The sequence below is a fragment of the Ranitomeya imitator genome, chromosome 6, assembly GCF_032444005.1.
Source record: "Ranitomeya imitator isolate aRanImi1 chromosome 6, aRanImi1.pri, whole genome shotgun sequence".
NCBI lineage: Eukaryota > Metazoa > Chordata > Amphibia > Anura > Dendrobatidae > Ranitomeya > Ranitomeya imitator.
In genome coordinates, this window is record NC_091287.1 from 320,023,418 (window position 1) to 320,045,225 (window position 21,808).

Sequence of the window (21,808 nt, forward strand, 5' to 3'; positions counted from 1 at the left end):
TCGCTGCAGCGTCGCTGTGTGGTCGCTGGAGAGCTGTCACACAGACAGCTCTCCAGCGACCAACGATGCCGGTCCCCTGGTAACCAGGGTAAACATTGGGTTACTAAGCGCAGGGCCGCGCTTAGTAACCCGATGTTTACCCTGGTTACCAGCGTAAACGTAAAAAAAAACCACTACATACTTACATTCCGGTGTCAGTCCTCCGGCGCTGTGCTTTCCTGCACTGTCAGCGCCAGCCAGCCGTAAAGCAGAGCGGTGACGTCACCGCTGTAATCTGCTTTATGGCTGGCCGGCGCTCACAGCCAGTGCAGGAAAGCACAGCGCCGGGGGACAGACACCGGAATGTAAGTATGTATTGTTTTTTTTTTTTACGTTTACGCTGGTAACCAGGGTAAACATCGGGTTACTAAGCGCGGCCCTGCCCTTAGTAACCCGATGTGTACCCTGGTTACCAGTGAAGACATCGCTGAATCGGCGTCACACACGCCGATTTAGCAATGTCTGCGGGAGATCCAGCCACTAAATAAAGTTCTGGACTTTCTGCGCCGACCAACGATGGCACAGCAGGATCCTGATCGCTGCTGCCTGTCAAACTCAACGATATCGCTAGCCAGGACGCTGAAACGTCACGGATCGCTAGCGATATCGTTTAGTGTGACGGTACCTTAAGTACATTGGGAAGATCTTCTCTATCGCCCTAATTTCTGCGTTCACTACGAGCTCTCCTTACAAAGCACAGAAGTTAAAGGGGTTGTTGATTGACTTGAAATACCTTGGCCTTAAAACAGTTCCCACCTTTGTTTATGTGCTATGCGTTCACATGGCCGCTGCAGCTAATCACTGGCCTCTGCAATCGTATGCTATTCATGATCAAACCACTTGTCAGGCCAGTGATTGGCTGCAGCGGTCACACAGAGTATTTCAGGTGAGTCATGATTATTTTTCTTTATTTTAGGACATTTCCTGCTAAGGCTGATAGGGTGATAAAATATAATAAAAATATTGCCTTATGGTAAGCTATAGTAAAATTGACAACAGTGTACATGAAGTAAAACAATATCTATTATACATATTTGCCAACAGTTGTGATTGTTTTCAGGACATCCCCATGGCCGGCTCATAGGCTTGTGCTGACACCAACCAGAATTGGTTGTTTTGGTGTATACCAGGTCCCTCCTAGAAGGTCTAATTGTCCCTATTGTGGGTATTACAATGTTGGCAAGTATTCAGTACGCTGGTGCCTGCTGTGCTCTACCCCATGTTTCCAGGCTGGGCAGCTAATGCAGGAGGGTCTGCTCTGAGGCCTGCCGCTGTACAACGCTGCTAGATATCTGCACACAGCACTGAAACAAGTCATCATATATTATATACTGGGTATTTTGGCCTATAGGGCGCACCTTGTTATAAGACACACCCCATGTTTAGACAACAGAAAGTAGGAAAAACATATTTTCTATTAATGAAAACGTCCCTGTTGGTGTAAGAAGTGGAAGAGCCAATACTACAAATTTTAAGGCACTAAAATATAATAAGGAGGTAATAGATCTAGTGTTAGTGTTTCTCTGTAGATTGTGTATTATACACGTATAGCTCCACAGCAAGTACATGATGTATGTGTATATATATATATATATACTGTATATAGTTAAGTTCAGAAATATTTGGACAGTGACTGAATGTTCTATTTCTCTACCAATCCTCCTCATTTCAGGGGCTCAAACGTAATTGGACAAATTAACTTAACCATAAATAAATTGTTTATTTTAATACTTTGTAGAGAATCCTTTGCAGGCAATGACTGCCTAAAATCTGGAGGCCATGAATGTTACAAAATGCTGGGTTTCCTTTTCGGAAACCATGCATTCCCATACCATCACTGCCTCCACCATGTTTTACAGGGGATGTGTTGTGCTTTGGATCATAAGCCGTTCCAAGCCTTTTCCAAACTTTCTTCTTCCCATCATTGTGGTACAGGTTTATCTTATTTCCATCTGTCCAAAGAATGTTTTCCAGAAATGGGCTGACTTCTTTACATGTTTTTTTGTCAAAGTCTAATCTGACCTCTCTATTTTTAAGGCTGATTAATGTTTTGCACCTTGTGGTGAAACCTCTGTATCTGCTCTCATGAAGTTTTTTTGTATGGTAGTCTTAGACACTGAAAAGAGTTTTTTCATCATGAGAAGGATTCTGTGATCATCAACCACTGTGGTCTTCTATGGACGTCCAGGCCTTTTTGAGTTCCCAAGCTCACCAATGTGCTCTTTTTTTTAAGAATGTATCAAGCTATCAAACTGTTGCTTAGGCCACTCCTAACATTTTTGCTATCTCTGTGATCGATTTGTTCTTTTTTAGCCTATTGATGGTCTGTTTCTCTTCCATTGAGAGCTCCTTTGACCTCACGTTGTGGGTTCACAACAACAGCTTGTGAATACAACACCTGGAATCAGCTACAAACCTTGTACCTACTTAATAGATGATGGATAAATGAGGGAATAGCTCATGCAGCCCATTGAAGAGCTTTTGAGATATCTGTCCAGTTACTTTTGGTCCAAATATTTCTGGACCTAACTATATATATATTTTTAACAGATAATAGTAACAATCAGTCTGTAAGCATTGAGTGATGTTAATTGATATGTCTATGGTAATAAAATGATCGGATGACTGTGTACAAAATTCTGTGGGACCTTGCAGTGGTTCTGTTTCCAGTAAACTATTGTCCTCAGGGGCCATTTAGTTGAACAAACAAATTGTACTTCACTTACCATCCACAATCCCAGCAAAGTGTCTCTGTCACTGCCATGGATTTTGTTGCTTGTCTGCATCACTGATGTCACGTCGACAGCACTGCAGACAGTCACTTAGCTCAGCAGCTCATGCCGATGTACAGTGGGTACGGAAAGTATTCAGACACCTTTACATTTTTCACTCTTTGTTTCATTGCATCCATTTTGTAAATTCAAAAAAGTTCATTTTTTTTCTTATTAATGTACACTCTGCATACAATCTTGACTGAAAAAAAAACAGAACTTTAGAAATTTTTGCAAATTTAATAAAAAAGAAAAACTGAAATATCACATGGTCATAAGTATTCAGACCCTTTGCTCAGTATTGAGTAGAAGCACCCTTTTGAGCTAGTACAGCCATGAGTCTTCTTGGGAATGATGCAACAAGTTTTTCACACCTGGATTTGGGGATCATTTGCCATTCTTCCTTGCAGATCCCCTCTAGTTCCGTCAGGTTGGATGGTGAACATTGGTGGAAAGCCATTTTCAGGTCTCTCCAGAGATGCTCAATTGGGTTTAGGTCAGGGCTCTGGCTGGGCCAGTCAAGAATGGTCACAGAGCTGTTCTGAAGCCACTCCTTTGTTATTTTAGCTGTGTGCTTAGCGTCATTGTCTTGTTGGAAGGTGAACCTTCGGCCAAGTCTGAGGTCCCGAGCACTCAAAGAGGTTTTCATCCAGGATATATCTGTACTTGGCCGCATTCATGTTTCCTTCAATGACAACCAGCCGTCCTGTCCCTACAGCTGAAAAACACCCCCATAGCATGATGCTGCCACCACCATGTTTCACTGTTGGGATTGTATTGGGCAGGTGATGAGCAGTGCCTGGTTTTCTCCACACATACCGCTTAGAATTATCACCATAAAGGTCTATCTTCATCTCATCAGACCAGAGAATCTTATTTCTCATAGTTTGGAAGTCCTTCATGTGTTATTTTTAGCAAACTCTATGCGGGATTTCATATGTCTTGCACTGAGGAGAGGCTTCCGTCAGACCACTCTGCCATAAAGGCCTGACTGGTGGAGGGCTGCAGTGATAGTCGTTTTTGTGGAACTTTCTGCCATCTCCCTACTGTATCTCTGGAGCTCAGCCACAGTGATCTTGGGGTTCTTATTTACCTCTCTCACCAAGGCTCTTCTACCAAGATTGCTCAGTTTCGCTGGATGGCCAGGTCTAGGAAGACTTCTGGAGGTCCCAAACGTCTTCCATTTAAGGATTATGGAGGCCTCTGTTTTTTGGAACCTTGAGTACTGCCGAAATTCTGTTGTAACCTTGGCCACATCTGTGATTTGCCACAATTCTGTCTCTGAGCTCCTTAGCCAGTTCCTTTGACCTCATGATTCTCATTTGGTCTGGCATGCACTGTTCGCTGTGAGTTCTTATATAGACAGGTGTGTGCCTTTCCAAATCAAGTCCTATCAGTTTAATTAAACACAGCTGGACTCCAATGAAGGAGTAGAACCATCTCAAGGAGGATCACAAGGAAATGGACAGCATGTGACTTAAATATGAGTGTCTAAGCAAAGAGTCTGAATACAGTACTTATGACCATGTGATATATCAGTTTTTCTTTTTATTAAATTTGCAAAAAAATCTACATTTCTTGGGGGGTTAACTCAAGATGGGGTGCAGACTGTACATTAATGTGAAAAAATGAACTTTTTTTGAATTTACCAAATGGCTGCAATGAAACAAAGAGTGAAAAATGTAAAGGGGTCTAAATACTTTCCGTACCCACTGTAGATGGTACAAGCATTGGAGACTAGTGATTGGCTGAGAGCGTGTGAGGGTAAATAAAGAACAATCACTGAGCTCAGCAGCTTTTGCAGTCTACATCGGCAGAGCTGCTGAACTCAGTGATTGGCTGCAGCTCTGTCGACATAATGGCAGTTGTGCAGACAAACAGAGACTGGGGCAGTGGCAAAGACTCCATGCTAGAGTGCAGTAGGGTAAGTGAACAACGGATTGTTTGTTTGTTTTTTTTACACTGAACTGTGCCCGAGGACAATAGTTTTCTGGAACCAGAAAACCCCTTTAAGCATAACTGAAAAAGTGTTTTGGGCTGAATTATGTGACATTATTACAGTTGGAGGCCTGTGTAAACCTCTTCAGGATCATGCATGGTAGATTTACTTAGATACCAATTATCAGTTTAGGCTGATGAACTAAATTATTTGCCAGAAAGATAAATTGTTTGCAGATCTTTGTGAAATGACAGGATTGTCGAGTTTAATTCTGCTTCCACTTTACAGCTCGTAATGAACAAGAAGAACAGGAGGAAAAGCGAGAAATTAAAAGGAGACTTACACGCAAGGTGAGACTATGAAATGTCCCTCTGGGGTCTTTCTGATAGTCATGGCTGCTGTAATGATCGGCACATTTTCAGATCGGATGATCCAGCTGCCACTCAGAGTGCGTTTCCATGTAAAATTGGCCACATATTAGTGAATCGATAAATTCCTATTTATTTTTCTATAAAATCGACCTGCTGTACCCATGTTCAGGCTCTTGGGCGTCTTCTAAAGGCTCCATGCTTTCAACACCATCCAGCATTTAAAAGAAGTATCTTCTGACTGCCATGGAGTTCAAAAGACACCAAAAAATACGTCCCAAAAAATGTCATTGGAAAAACTTCAGCAAAACGATTCAGGAAACGATTTATAAACGCTAACAAAAAAACAATTGGTATTTCAAAAAAGAAAAGGAGAGCAATGAAAAAATTTGTAGTGTGAACATACCCTAAAGGTACCTTCACACTGAGCGACTTTAGAACGATAACGATAGCGATCCGTGACGTTGCAGCGTCCTGGATAGCGATATCGTTGTGTTTGACACGCAGCAGCAATCAGGATCCTGCTGTGAGATCGCTGGTCGGAGCTAGAACTGCAGCACATTATTTCGTCGCTGGATCACCCGCTGACATCGCTGAATCGGCGTGTGTGACGCCGATTCAGCGATGTCTTCACTTGTAACCAGGGTAAACATCGGGTTACTAAGCGCAGGGCCGCGCATAGTAACCCAATATTTACCCTGGTTACCATTGTAAATGTAAAAAAAAAAAAAAACACTACACTTAAAATCCGGTGTCTGTCGCGTCCCCCGGCCTCAGCTTCCCTACACTGTGTCAGCGCCGGCCGGCCATAGAGCAGAGCACAGCGGTGACGTCACCGCTCTGCTTTATGGCCGGCGCTTACACAGTGCAGGGAAGCTGAAGGCGGGGGACGCGACAGACACCGGAATGTAAGTATGTAGTGTTTTTTTTTTACATTTACAATTGTAACCAGGGTAAACATCGGGTTACTAAGCGCGGCCCTGCGCTTAGTAACCCGATGTTTACCCTGGTTACCAAGGGACTTCGGCATCGTTGGTCGCTGGAGAGCTGTCTGTGTGACAGCTCTCCAGCGACCACACAACGACGAAACAGCCAGCAGAGGGCGCCTCACCGCAAATGCAGGTAAAGATAGGTCAATGACCTACTTTACCTACATTCTCTGGGGTTTTGCAGACATGATCAACGTTGCATTAGCAAAGCTCGTGGCTGCAAAATATTTTAACCCCTTCAGATGGATTTACATCGTTGGACGTGACAGATCCTCGAAAGGTAGGTATATCGTTGGTTTATTATTTTTTTTTAATTTACAGATCGAGGGTCTTCAGTGAGTGGATTGAGAGTAGAATAAATTAATACAACAACCTTTGTGATTTTTTCATTAAATAAATTTTTAATAATGTGTGTGTGTTTTTTTTTTACCCTTTTTAATAGTATTGGATTAATAATGGACAGGTGTCATAATTGACGCCTCTCCATTATTAATTTGGCTTAATGTCACCTTGCAATAGCAAGGTGACATTAACCCTTCATTACCCCATATCCCACCGCTACGCGGGAATGGGAAGAGAGTGGCCAAGTGCCAGAATAGGCGCATCTTCCAGATGTGCCTTTTCTGGGGTGGCTGGGGGCAGATGTTTTTAGCCAGGGGGGGGCCAATAACCATGGACCCTCTCCAGGCTATTAATATCTGCCCTCAGTCACTGGCTTTACTACTCTGGCGGAGAAAATTGCGCAGGAGCCCACGCCAATTTTTTCCGCCATTTAACCCTTTAATTTACTAGCTAGAACGGCCAAATTTTGCATAGACACACTACTGACATTAGTAGTGTGGAATATGCAAAAAAAATGGGGATATGAGATGGTTTACTGTATGTAAACCAGGTCTCATATCATGTCGGGTTTAGGAAGGAGAAAGCAAAAGCCGGTAATTGAATTACCAGCTTTCTGCTATATCGCGCTGGATGAAGTAATAATATATATATACATATATGTGTCTCAATGACATATATATATATGTATATATATATATATATATACCTATTCTATGTGTACACATTTATTCTACCTATTCTACTGTAAGCTGTCAGTGTGATTTTACTGTACACCGCACTGAATTACCGGCTTTTCTCTCTAACACCGCTGCGTATTCCTCGCAAGTCACACTGCTGGTCCGTGTGTAATCCATATTTTTGGGGCTTCCATAGGCTTTCATTGACGTTTTATTTGCGCAATACCGTGACAAACGCAGCATGCTGCGATTTTCTACGGCCGTAGAAAGCCGTATAATACTGATCAGGAAAATACGGCAGATAGGAGCAGGGGCATAGAGAATAATTGTGCTGTATTTTATGCGAGTTTTACGGACGTAGTTTCTGCGCTCTTATGTCCGTAAAACTCGCTAGTGTGAGGCCGGCCTCAGTGGTTATAATGCTTCCGTCGTTCTGTCACTGGTTACTCCTGGCCCCGGCTGCAGTTTATTGTTAAATTAGGAATTGTGCTTAAGGCCCCATTCACACGCTCAATATTTGGTCAGTATTTTACCTCAGTATCTGTAAGCTAAAACCAGGAGTGGGTGATAAATACAGAAGTGTTGACGTGTTTCTATTATACTTTTCCTCTGACTGTTCTACTCCTGGTTCTGGCTTACAGATACTGAGGTAAAATACTGACCAAATACTGAAGGTGTGAACGTGGACTAACTCACCCTTCCCAGGTCTCTTCTGCTGCTCCTGATGAGCTTAGCGGCTTGTCTCATAAAATCAGGCAGACCCATTGAGCTCAATTATTGGCACTTCAGCACTGAAGACCATAACAGACACTGGGAGCAGCGGTGGAGACTCAGTGTTAGGCCGGCGTCACACTCAGCGTAGGGAAATACGGTCCGTATTTTACAGGCATAATGCGCAGAAATGATCCCAAAACAGTGGTCCGTATGTCATCCGTAGGCAGGGTGTGGCAGCGTATTTTACGCATGTTAACCTCCATATGTAATCCGTATGGCATCCGTACTGCGTTTTTTACTCTCAACCTTGCATCCGTACTGCGTTTTTTACTCTCAACCTTGCAAAATGGACATATAAATGGATCCATGGGCTCAAAAAGTCGTGAAAAGATATATACAGTCTATATATATACTATATATATATATATATATATATATATAAATATATGTCATTGAGACACATGTATGTATATATATATAGATATATAGATATATATATATATCTATATATATATATATATATATATATAAGAGTATTTTATTGGCCCATGTGCGACGTTTCAGTCCAAGGTGTGGACTGAAAGGTCCACACCTTGGACTGAAACGTCGCACATGGGCCAATAAAATACTCTTATTTTTTCTACTGGAGTGCTGCCTTCATCTTTCTGGACAATAGCATGAGGTTTGGTATATACCTGGAAGGATTTTTTGCACCCTCTGTCTTCTTTTGGTGCTGCTTTTTGTTTTCTTTTTCTATATATATATATATATATATATATATATATATATATATATATATATTTCATACAGCGCTAGATAGAAGAAAAGCCGGTAATTCAATTGCCGGCTTTTGCTATCTCCTTATCAAACCCGACAGGATATGAGACATGGTTTACATACAGTAAACCATTTCATATCCCTTTTTTTTACATATTCTTCACTAATAATGTTAGTAGAGTCTGTGTGCAAAATTTGGGGGCTCTAGCTGTTAAAATAAAGAGTTAAATCACGGAAACAACTGGCGTGGGCTCCCGCTCAATTTTCTCTGCCAGAGTGGGAAAGCCGGTGACTGAGGGCAGATATTGATAGCCTAGAGAGGGACCATGGTTATTGCCCCCCCCCTCCGGCTAAAAACATCTGCCCCCAGCCACCCCAGAAAAGGCACATCTGTAAGATGCACCTATTCTGGCACTCAGCCTCTATCTTCCCACTCCTGAGTAGCTGTGGGATATGGGGTAATAAAGGGTTAATGTCACCTTCCTATTGTAAGGTGACATTAAGCCTGGCTAATAATGGAGAGGTGTCAATGAGACACCTATCCATTATTAGTCCAATAATATTAAAGGGCTAATAATACACACACACATTAAGAATAAAGTATTTTATTGAAATAAAAACACACATGGGGCTGTAAAATCTTTATTTTACACTTAATCCACCTGAAGACCCTCGTTCTGTAAAAGAACAAAAATAAAAAAGCAACAATATCCCATACCTTTCCGGCGCTCAGTCACGTCCCACGCTGTAAATCCATCTGAAGGGGTTAAATAATTTTACAGCCAGGAGCTCTGCTAATGCAGCTGTGCTCCTGACTGTAAAAACTGGGAAATGAATTGAAAGCAGGGGAACGTAGCATCGTAGACTTGCGGTGCTGCGCCCCCTGCTGGTATAAACTCATATGAACTCTAGCGTGGGAATTTTTCTGACTATTTTCTCACGCTAGAGTTCATATGAGTTTATACCAGCAGGGGGCGCAGCACCGCAAGTTTAGGTAGCTACGTTCCCCTGCTTTCAATTCATTCCCCAGATTTTACAGTCAGGAGCACAGCCTCTCATACGTCCGTAAAACTTTCTAGTGTGACGCCGGCCTTAGACCTGTGGAGGGTGAGTAATGCAGGTTTTTTTTTTTTTTATTAAAACAGACTACAGACAGGGCACAGGAGTCTTCCAAAACAGTAAAACCTGTTTAAAGGTATATTCACGCATCAGGTTTTCTCATCCTTGTGCTATCTGTTCTTCAAGCATAAATCACACAGACCTTTAATTGAGCCAGTCACGTATCTATTTGTTAACAGATCTCTGTGCTATTCTGATCTGTGTTTGCCGATCTGAATTGGCCATTGAGTCTATGGCAATGTTTTTAAAATGGATGAGAAAAATGCAAGCAGAATGGATGACACAAGAGAGAAAAATGATCCATTATATTGTGGGTGCCTATGGGTTGCAGTGACGGCCAGGAGCCTGATGAAGACCTCCGTGCCTGTCATCATGGTCTCTTTGAAAGCCAGCTCATGGCTGGAATTCAAATGAGACTGTGATTCTTGCTACACATAGCAATACCAGTATTGTTGTGTGTAGCACAAGCGATCAGATGGCACAGATCACACAGCTACGTCAAAGAAAAAATAAAAAAGGTACAGCTCTTGGAAGAAGTGGATGAAAAAACAAAAAATCGCCTGATCCTTAAGGCTGAAATGATTTGCCTTGACAAGAGTCTGTGCTGTCTCCTGGCTTCTATCACTATGGCTGCATGTGTATTTCTATCAATCTATACCTTAAAGGGGTTGTCTGTTCCAAATCAATAAGTCTGCAGTCACTCTGTGTGACTGCAGACTTATGAATCCCCCAAGGCGCGCACTGTGCGCTGCAAGAATTCGCACCCAGGACCAGAGGTTATGTATGAGTTATACATACTCCCTGCCAGTGGGGGCGGCCTCGCTCTCCACACGATTGTCCAGTGGGCGTGGCTTCACTCTCCATACAGTTGTCCAGTGGGCGTGGCCTCGTGCCATACACGTGTTTGGAGAGTGAGGCCACGCCCACTGACCGGGAGTATGTATAACTCATACATGCCTGTTCCCGGCTCAGAAACTCGCGAATACCTGTAGCACACAGTGCGCTCTGGGGGGATTCAGAATTCGGCGGTCACACAGAGTGACTGCAGATTTCTCGATTTGGAACGGACAACCCCTTTAAAGTGCCTTTTGCCGAGCAGCTTCATCACCCCAGTGCTGATGTACAGTATAATAACGCCATTCATTAGCATCAAAACTAATTCTGAAAATCTAATTGAAATAGTAGGTAGGAGAACGCTAACAATGTTTTATGACGTTTCTTGTTTGCAGCTCAGCCAGAGGCCTACGGTCGAGGAGCTGAGGGAAAAGAAAATCTTAATTCGTTTCAGCGATTATGTGGAGGTGGCGGATGCACAAGACTACGACAGGAGGGCAGACAAACCTTGGACTCGATTAACAGCCGCTGACAAAGTTTGTATCTTTCTCATTACCTTCCCAGAATTACTAAGGTACATAGAAAGTATTATCCAGTGTGCACAGGCTCCCAGCTCATGTAGGCACCGATGGAGTCACAAAGGGCTCTGTACTCACCATGCAGTTTCCTGCCCGATGGTCATCTTCTCACTATGAGCTTTTGGTGAGTTTTTGAGATTGCGCATTTTGTGCACCTAGTAAGTAAATTAGGTTACTTGTGCTTTTTCATTGCGTTTTTGAGTGCGTTGTGTGTCTTTTTATCGAGTTTTTGACTCTGCGGTTTTTGTGTCTTTTAGTAGGTCATACTTTAAATAAAGCTACTTTGTTCCTGGTATTTGGCTTTGACAAAACAACGTCATGTTCAGATTACATCCTGTTTTGCATTTAAAAATCATGTGCATTTTTACCTGTGGATTTTTCATATCTAACGTAAGTCTACGGGGAAAATCTGCACTTAAAACTCACCGTATCCACAAGACAAATTGACATGTTGCAGATTTGAAACAGGCAGAGCCGGTCAATTTACCTTATATACTCGAGTATAAGCCGACCCAAGTATAAGCCGTCCCCCCTAATTTTGCCACAAAAAACTGGGAAAACTTAATGACTCGAGTATAAGCCTAGGGTGGAAAATGCAGCAGCTACCAGTTAATGTCAAAAATAAAAATAGATACCAATAAAAGTAAAATTAATTGAGACATCAGTAGGTTAAGTGTTTTTGAATATCCATATTGAATCAGGAGCCCCATATAATGCTCCATAAAGTTTATGATGGGTCCATAAGATGCTCCATATTAAAATATGCCCCGTATAATCCTGCATAAAGGTTAATAATGGCCCCATAAGATGCTCCATAGACACATTTGCCCCATATAATGCTGCACAAACGTTAATTATGGCCCCATAAGATGCTCCATAAAGATATTTGCCCCATATAGTGCTGCACAAACGTTAATTATGGCCCCATAAGATGCTCCATACAGACACTTGCCCCATATAGTGCTGCACAAACTTTGATTATGGCCCCATACAGACACTTGCCCCATATAGTGCTGCACAAACGTTATGGCCCCATAAGATGCTCCATACAGACACTTGCCTCATTTGCTGTTGCTGCGATAAAAAAAAAAAATCACATACTCACCTCTCCGTCGCTCCATCTTCAGCGTCTTCTGCACTGACGTTCAGGCAGAGGGTGCGCACTAACCACGTCATTGCACCCTCTGACCTGAACGTCACTGCAGAAGACACTGAAGACGGAGCGGCGCCAGAACGAGGAGCAGGTGAATATCACGCAACGCTCCCCCTCCCCATTATACTCACCTGCTCCTGGCACGGTCCCTGCTTCCCCGGCGCTGCAGCTTCTTCCTGTACTGAGAGGTCACATGGTACCGTTCATTACAGTAATGAATATGCGACTCCACCCCTATGGGAGGTGGAGCCGCATGTTCATTACTGTAATGAGCGGTACCATATGACCGCTCAGTACAGGAAGAAGCTTCCGGCGGCGGGGAAAAGACGTGTAGGGACCGCGCCAGGAGCAGGTGAGTATAATTAGACAGCCCCAGCTCCCCCTCCCCTGCCGACCCCCGGGTATGACTCGAGTATAAGCCGAGAGGGGGACTTTCAGCCCCAAAAAATGGGCTGAAAATCTCGGGTTATACGCGAGTATATACGGTACTTTGTGTATAAAAAAAAAAGAGCACAGTGGGCAGGAGACTTCTATAAATCACATACACTTTGCTGGAACTGTAAGACACTGCACTTTTTTGATGCAGCAAAATGCAGAAAGTCAAAAACTTATTGTGGGCACACAGCCTTTGGCTACATTCCTACAATGAGTATTCGTTTTTGATGCTGCAGATTTTCTGCAGCATTTCTGCACCTCTTTGATAAGTCTCCAACATTTTTTCATAGAATGTAAGAGTTGGAAGGGACCTCAATCATTCATTGTGTCCAACCCCCCTCCATGCAGGATTCACTAAACCATCTCAGACAGATGCCTGTCCAGCCTGTTTTTGGAGACTTCCATTGAAGGAGAACTCACCACCTCTCGTCGCAGCCTGTTCCTCTCTTTGATCACCCTAACTGTCAAACAGATTTTTCTAATATCTAATCTGTGTCTCCTCCTTATCAGTTTCCTTCCATTGCTTTTTGTGTTTGCATATGCAAATGAGAATAAGGATGATCTCTCTGTACTGTGACTATTCAGATATTTGTAGACAGCTATTAAGTCTCCTCTAAAGGTACCGTCACACTCAGCGACGCTGCAGCGATATAGACAATGAGCCGATCGCTGGAGCGTCGCTGTTTAGGTCGCTGTAGAGACGTCAAACACAGCAACTCCAGAACGATGCAGGAGCGATCCAGTGACGTAACAGCGACTCACTTATCGTTGTAGCTGGTTGTTAGCTCCATGTAAAACATTGCTGGCATCATTTCTTTTGCTGTCAAACACGACGATACACGCCGACCTGATGACCAAATAAAGTTCTGTACTTCTAGCTACGACCAGTGATATCACAGCGGGATCCAGATCGCTGCTGCGTGTCAAACACAACGAGATCGCTATCCAGGACGCTGCAACGTCATGGATCGTTGTCGTTCTCGTTGTAAAGTTGCTGAGTGTGAAGGTACCTTTAGGCTGGAGTCTCACTAGCGATTTTAAAATCGGTCTGACTTTGTTCCTGCAATGTCGGACGAGTGTAATGCAAGTTTCATACGAGTGTTAAGCATTTTTTATGCAAGTACAATCCGATTTTTCACACCTAGCATCTGATTTACATCCGAATGCATTGTGATTTCTATCCAACTGGAATGCGATTTTAACATGAGCTTTTACATTCAGCAATTTTCTATGTCATTTACACATCGTTTTCAAGGGAAATATCCTTCATTATATATATTTATATATATATATATATATATATATATATATATACATACATATACTGCTCAAAAAAATAAAGGGAACACTAAAATCCTACATCCTAGATATCACTGAATGAAATCTTCCAGTTGTAAGTCTTTATTCATTACATAGTGGAATGTGTTGAGAACCATGAGACTTAAAAATGATCAACATAAATCACAGCTAATATCCCACGGAGGTCTGGAGTTGGAAAGATGCTTAAAATCAAAGTGGAAAATGAAGTTACAGGCTGATCCAACTTCAGGGGAAATGCCTTAAGACAAGGAAATGATGCTAAGTAGTGTGTGTGACCTCCACGCGCCTGTATGACCTCCCTACAACACCTGGGCATGCTCTTGATAAGGCGGCGGATGGTCTCCTGAGGGATCTCCTCACAGACCTGGACTAAAGCATCCGCCAACTCCTGGACAGTCTGTGGTGCAACGTGATGTTGGTGGATGGCACGAGACATGATGTCCCAGATGTGTTCAATCGGATTCAGGTGTGGGAAACGGTCTGGTCAGTCCATAGCTTCAATGCCTTCATCTTGCAGGAACTGCTGACACACTCCAGCCACATGAGGTCTGGCATTGTCCTGCATTAGGAGGAACCCAGGGCCAACCGCACCAGCATATGGTCTCACAAGGGGTCTGAGGATCTCATCTCGGTGCCTAATGGCAGTCAGGCTACCTGTGGCGAGCACATGGAGGGCTGTGCGGCCCTCCAAAGAAATGCCACCCCACACCATTACTGACCCACTGCCAAACCGGTTATGCTGAAGGATGTCGCAGGCAGATCGTTCTCCACGGCGTCTCCAGACTCTGTCACGTCTGTCACATGTGCTCAGTGTGTACCTGATTTCATCTGTGCAGAGCACAGGGCGCCAGTGGCGAATTTGCCAATCCCGGAGTTCTGTGGTAAATGCCAAGCGTCCTGCACAGTGTTGGGCTGTGAGCACAACCCCCATCTGTGGACGTTGGGCACTCAGACCATCCTCATGAAGTTAGTTTCTAATCGTTTGTGCAGACACATGCACATTTGTGGCCTGCAGGAGGTCATTTTGCAGGGCTCTGGCAGTGCTCCTCCTTGCACAAAGGCTGAGGTAGGGGTCCTGCTGCTGGATTGTTGCCCTCCTACGGCCCCCTTCATGTCTCCTGGTGTACTGGCCTGTCTTCTGGTAGCACCTCCAGCCTCTGGACACTACTCTGACAGACACAGCAAACCTTCTTGCCACAGTTCGCATTGATGTGCCATCCTGGATGAGCTGCACTACCTGTGTGAAAGCACAACCAACATTCAAAAGTGACCAAAACATGAGCCAGAAAGCATTCGTACTGAGATGTTGTCTGTGGTCCCCACCTGCAGAACCACTCCTTTATTGAGTGTGTCTTGATAATTGCCAATAATTTCCATCTGTTGTCTATTCCATTTGCACAACAGCATGTGAAATTGATTGTCAAACAGCGTTGTTTCCTAAGTGGACAGTTTGATTTCACAGAAGTTTGATTTACTTGGAGTTATATTCTGTTGTTTAACTGTTCCCTTTTTTTTGAGCAGTGTATATGGTAGATAAATAGATAGATTAAAAGCTGGCAATTCATCTGCCGTTTACAGTAAAATCATGGAGTGACAGGTTAGAATGGAATAGATATATACACATAGAATAGATAGATATATATATATAGATGTCAGTGACACACACATTTATATGTATATATTACATAGATAGAAGAAAAGCTGGCAATTCAGCACCACATACTGTAAAATCACAGCAGCAGCCAACAGGATAGAAGAGATGGATTACATATAGTAATTACACGTAGAATAGATAGATATATAGATGTCAGTGACATATACAATTAGTACAGTGTGTGTGCAGCTTACTGTGCATGTATTTCATTATTAAAAAATTATTTTTCTGATAAAAACGGTGTGGGCTCCTGCGTAATTTTCTTAACCAGCAGAGAGAAAGCAGACGGCTAGGGGCAGATGTTTATAGCCTGGGAAGGGGGTAATACCCATGGAGTTCCCAGGCTATTAATATCATCTCACAGCTGTATACTTAGCCTTTACTGGCTATTAAAATGCCCCCCCCCCCCCAAAAAAAAAAAAAAAGTCACCTATAATTAATAGCCAGCAAAGGCTATGCAGACAGCTGCAGGCTGATATTAATAGCTTAGGAAGGGCTCATGGATACTGCACCCCCAGGTTGTCAGCTCTCAGCCACCCCAAAAAAGGCACATCTATAAGATGTGCCAATTCTGGCACTTAGCCGAGCTCCTCTCATTTGCCCTGTAGTGGCGGCAAGTGGAATGATAGTTGATGTCACCTTTGTATTGTCTGGTGACATCAAGCCCCAAGGTTAGTAATGGAGAGGCTTCAATAAGACGCCCCCATTACTAACCCCATAGTCATATTGTATAAAAACATAGACACCCAAAATAAAGTCCTTTAATTGAAAGAATGACACAGACTGAATCTTAATTAAACCATACTTACAACGTCGCCTATTCCCTCCATGCCATTGTCTTCTGCAAAAGAGTTTAAAAAAACAAACAAACAACAATATTCCTCACCTTTCCGCAGAGAAGATGATAATCCATTTGTCCCATGACGGGTCTAGCTCTGCTACATCTAGATGGCAGGCTGCATAGTTGCATGATGTGACCATACAGACAAAAATCCAGCAGAGACACTGAGCAGTGTGTGCTCAGTGTCTCCCTGTGAACTCGTATTACCTGTCTGACGGCACCACGAGCGTGAGAAAGTTCTCCTGCTCGCGATGCTGTCAGACAGGATCTGGGAGTTCATCAGCCATTGAACTCGCTTCACCTATGTGACATCAGCGTAGGAATGGTGATAATTTTTTTTTCAGAAAAATAATCTTTTAATAATTAAATACATGTACAGTAAGCTGCACACACACTGTACTAATTGTATATGTCACTGACATGTATATCTATCTATTCTATATGCATTTACTGTATGTAATCTATCTCTTCTATCCTGTCGGCTCCTGCAGTGATTTTACACTACACGGCTGCTGAATTGCCGGCTTTTCTTCTATCTATGTATGTTATATATACACACATATATACAGTGCCTTGCAAAAGTATTCGGCCCCCTGGAACTTTTCAACCTTTTTCCCACATATCATGCTTGAAACATAAAGATACCAAATGTAAATTTTTGGTGAAGAATCAACAAGTGGAACAAAATTGTGAAGTTGAACGAAATTTATTTATTTTTTTTTAATTTTTGTGGAAATTCAAAAACTGAAAAGTGGGGCATGCAATATTATTCGGCCCCTTTACTCTCAGTGCAGCAAACTCAATCCAGAAGTTCATTGTGGATCTCTGAATGATCCAATGTTGTCCTAAATGCCTAATGATGATAAATATAATCTACCTGTGTGTAATCAAGTCTCCGTATAAATGCACCTGCTCTGTGATAGTCTCAGGGCTCTGTTTGTTTGAGGCCGGTTTCACACGTCAGTGGCTCCGGTACGTGAGGTGTCAGTTTCCTCACGTACCGGAGACACTGACTCATGTAGACACATTGAAATCAATGTGTCTCTGCACATGTCAGCGTGTTTTCACGGACCGTGTGTCCGTGTGCACAACACGGAGACATGTCAGTGTTCGTGGGAGTCAATGGGTCCGTGTAAAACACGTACCGCACACGGTGCCGTGCAGGAGACAGCGCTACAGTAAGCCGCCATTCATATCTTCTCTCCAGCAGCGTTCGCTAGAGAGAAGATATGAAAAATCCTTTTTTTTTTTTTTCCGTGTTTAAAATAAAGATCCCTGATACCCTCCCCCCTCACACCCCCTGTGCGCCCGCCCGCTGTTAATAAAATACTCACCCGGCTCCCTCGCAGCTTCCTCTCAGCGCCAACTTCTCCTGTATGAGCGGTCACGTGGTGCCGCCGATTATAGTCATGAATATGCGGCTCCACCTCCCATAGGGGTGGAGCCGCATATTCATGACTGTAATGGGCGGCACCACGTGACCGCTCATACTGGAGAAGGTGCGGCACGGAGAGGACGCTTCGAGAGAGTCGGGTGAGTATTTTAGTAACAGCGGGCGGGCGCACAGGGAGTGGGAGGGGACAGGGATCTTTATTTTAACCCCTTCATGACCCAGCCTATTTTGACCTTAAAGACCTTGCCGTTTTTTGCAATTCTGACCAGTGTCCCTTTATGAGGTAATAACTCAGGAACGCTTCAATGGATCCTAGCGGTTCTGAGATTGTTTTTTCGTGACATATTGGGCTTCGTGTTAGTGGTAAATTTAGGTCAATAAATTCTGTGTTTATTTGTGATAAAAACGGAAATTTGGCGAAAATTTTGAAAATCTCGCAATTTTCACATTTTGAATTTTTATTCTGTTAAACCAGAGCGTTTTGTGACACAAAATAGTTAATAAATAACATTTCCCACATGTATACTTTACATCAGCACAATTTTGGAAACAAAATTTTTTTTGCTAGGAAGTTATAAGGGTTAAAATTTGACCAGCGATTTCTCATTTTTACAACGAAATTTACAAAACCATTTTTTTGAGGGACCACCTCACATTTGAAGTCAGTTTGAGGGGTCTATATGGCTGAAAATACCCAAAAGTGACACCAATCTAAAAACTGCACCCCTCAAGGTGCACAAAACCACATTCAAGAAGTTTATTAACCCTTCAGGTGCTTCACAGCAGCAGAAGCAACATGGAAGGAAAAAATGAACATTTAACTTTTTAGTCACCAATATGATTTTTCAGCAACAATTTTTTTATTTTCCCAATGGTAAAAGGAGAAACTGAACAACGAAAGTTGTTGTCCAATTTGTCCTGAGTACGCTGATACCTCATATGTGGGGGTAAACCACTGTTTGGGCGCACGGCAAGGCTTGGAAGGGAAGGAGCGCCATTTGACTTTTTGAATGAAAAATTGGCTGCACTCTTTAGCGGACACCATGTCACGTTTGGAGAGACCCTGTGTGCCTAAACATTGGAGCTCCCCCACAAGTGACCCCATTTTGGAAACTGGACCCCCCAAGGAACTTATCTAGATGCCTAGTGAGCCCTTTAAACCCCCAGGTGCTTCACAAATTGATCCGTAAAAATGAAAAAGTACTTTTTTTTCACAAAAAATTTCTTTTCGCCTCAATTTTTTCATTTTCACATGGGCAATAGGATAATATGGATCCTAAAATTTGTTGAGCAATTTCTCCCGAGTACGCCGATACCTCCATATGTGGGGGTAAACCACTGTTTGGGCACACGGCAGGGCTCGGAAGGGAAGGCGCGCCTTTTGACTTTTTGAATGGAAAATTAGCTCCAATTGTTAGCGGACACCATGTCGCGTTTGGAGAGCCCCTGTGTGCCTAAACATTGGAGCTCCCCCACAAGTGACCCCATTTTGGAAACTAGACCCCCCAAGGAACTTATATAGATGCATACTGAGCACTTTAAACCCCCAGGTGCTTCACAGAAGTTTATAATGCAGAGCCATGAAAATCAAAAATAATTTTTCTTTTCTCAAAAATGATTTTTTAGCCTGGAATTTCCTATTTTGCCAATGGTAATAGGAGAAATTGGACCACAAATGTTGTTGTCCAGTTTGTCCTGAGTACGCAGATACCCCATATGTGGGGGTAAACCACTGTTTGGGCGCACGGCAGGGCTCAGAAGGGAAGGCACGCCATTTGGCTTTTTAAATGGAAAATTAGCTCCAATCATTAGCGGACACCATGTCGCGTTTGGAGAGCCCCTGTGTGCCTAAACATTGGAGATTGCCCACAAATGACCCCATTTTGGAAACTAGACCCCCAAAGGAACTAATCTAGATGTGTGGTGAGCACTTTGAATCCTCAAGTGCTTCACAGAAGTTTATAACGCAGAGCCTTGAAAATAAAAAATTCTTTTCTCAAAAATGATTTTTTAGCCCGCAATTTTTTATTTTCCCAAGAGTAACAGGACAAATTTGACCCCAAAAGTTGTTGTCCAGTTTCTCCTGAGTACGCTGATACCCCATATGTGGGGGTAAACCACTGTTTAGGCACATGCTGGGGCTCGGAAGTGAAGTAGTGACGTTTTGAAATGCAGACTTTGATGGAATGCTCTGCGGGCGTCACGTTGCGTTTGCAGAGCCCCTGATGTGGCTAAACAGTAGAAACCCCCCACAAGTGACCCCATTTTGGAAACTAGACCCCCCAAGGAACTTATCTAGATGTGAGGTGAGCACTTTGAACCCCCAAGTGCTTCACAGAAGTTTATAACGCAGAGCCGTGAAAATAATAAATACGTTTTCTTTCCTCAAAAATAATATTTTAACCCAGAATTTTTTATTTTCCCAAGGGTTACAGGAGATATTGGACCACAAAAGTTGTTGTCCAGTTTCTCCTGAGTACGCTGATACCCCATGTGTGGGGGTAAACCACTGTTTGGGCACACGTCGGGGCTCAGAAGGGAAGTAGTGATTTTTGAAATGCAGACTTTGATGGAATGGTCTGCGGACGTCTTGTTGCGTTTGCAGAGCCCCTGGTGTGCCTAAACAGTAGAAATTCCCCACAAGTGACCCCATTTTGGAAACTAGACCCCCCAAGGAACTTATCTAGATTTGTGGTGAGCACTTTGAACCCCCAAGTGCTTCACAGACCTTTACAACGCAGAGCCGTGAAAATAAAAAATCATTTTTCTTTCCTCAAAAATGATGTTTTAGCAAGCAATTTTTTATTTTCTCAAGGGTAACAGGAGAAATTGGACCCCAATAATTGTTGTGCAGTTTGTCCTGAGTACGCTGGTACCCCATATGTGGGGGTAAATCACTGTTTGGGCGCACGTCGGGGCTCGGAAGTGAGGGAGCGCCATTTGACCTTTCGAATACAAGATTGGCTGGAATCAATGGTGGCGCCATGTTGCGTTTGGAGACCCCCTGATGTGCCTAAACAGCGGAAACCCCTCAATTCTAACTCCAACACACCCCTAACCCTTATCCCAACTGTAGCCGTAACCCTAATCACAACCCTAACCCCAACACACCCCTAACCACAACCCTAACCCCAACACACCCCTAACCCTAACCACAACCCTAATTCCAACCCAACCCTAACCCTAAGGCTATGTGCCAACGTTGCGGATTCGTATGAGATTTTTCAGCACCATTTTTGAAAAATCCGCGGGTAAAAGGCACTGCGTTTTACCTGCGGATTTACCGCGGATTGCCAGTGTTTTTTGTGCGGATTTCACCTTCGGATTCCTATTGAGGAACAGGTGTAAAACGCTGCGGAATCCGCACAAAGAATTGACATGCTGCGGAAAATACAACGCAGTGTTTCCGCGTGGTATTTTCCGCACCATGGGCACAGCGGATTTGGTTTTCCATATGTTTACATAGTACTGTAAACCTGATGGAACACTGCTGCGGATCCGCAGCCAAATCCGCACCGTGTGCACATAGCCTAATTCTAAAGGTATGTGCACACGCTGCGGAAAACGCTGCGGATCCGCAGCAGTTTCCCATGAGTTTACAGTTCAATGTAAACCTATGGGAAACAAAAATCGCTGTACACATGCTGCAGAAAAACTGCACGGAAACGCAGCGGTTTACATTCCGCAGCATGTCACTTCTTTCTGCGGATTCCGCAGCGGTTTTACAACTGCTTCAATAGAAAATCGCAGTTGTAAAACCGCAGTGAAATGCGCAGAAAAACCGCGGTAAATCTGCGATAAATCCGCAGCGGTTTAGCACTGCAGATTTATCAAATCCTCTGCGGAAAAATCCGCAGAGGAACAG

The 21,808-nt window shown here is 43.4% G+C and overlaps 1 protein-coding gene across 12 annotated transcripts in view; it reads left to right on the plus strand.

Annotated features, from left to right (window-relative positions):
* PHACTR1 (phosphatase and actin regulator 1) overlaps positions 1-21,808 on the plus strand; it is a 506,552-nt gene that overhangs the window by 475,740 nt on the left and 9,004 nt on the right. For all 12 annotated transcript variants that reach the window (XM_069730798.1, XM_069730791.1, XM_069730797.1 and 9 more), the window contains 2 exons: positions 5,038-5,099; positions 10,965-11,105. In XM_069730798.1, the coding sequence (XP_069586899.1) occupies positions 5,038-5,099; positions 10,965-11,105 (203 nt within the window). The remainder of the gene's footprint in view (positions 1-5,037; positions 5,100-10,964; positions 11,106-21,808) is intronic.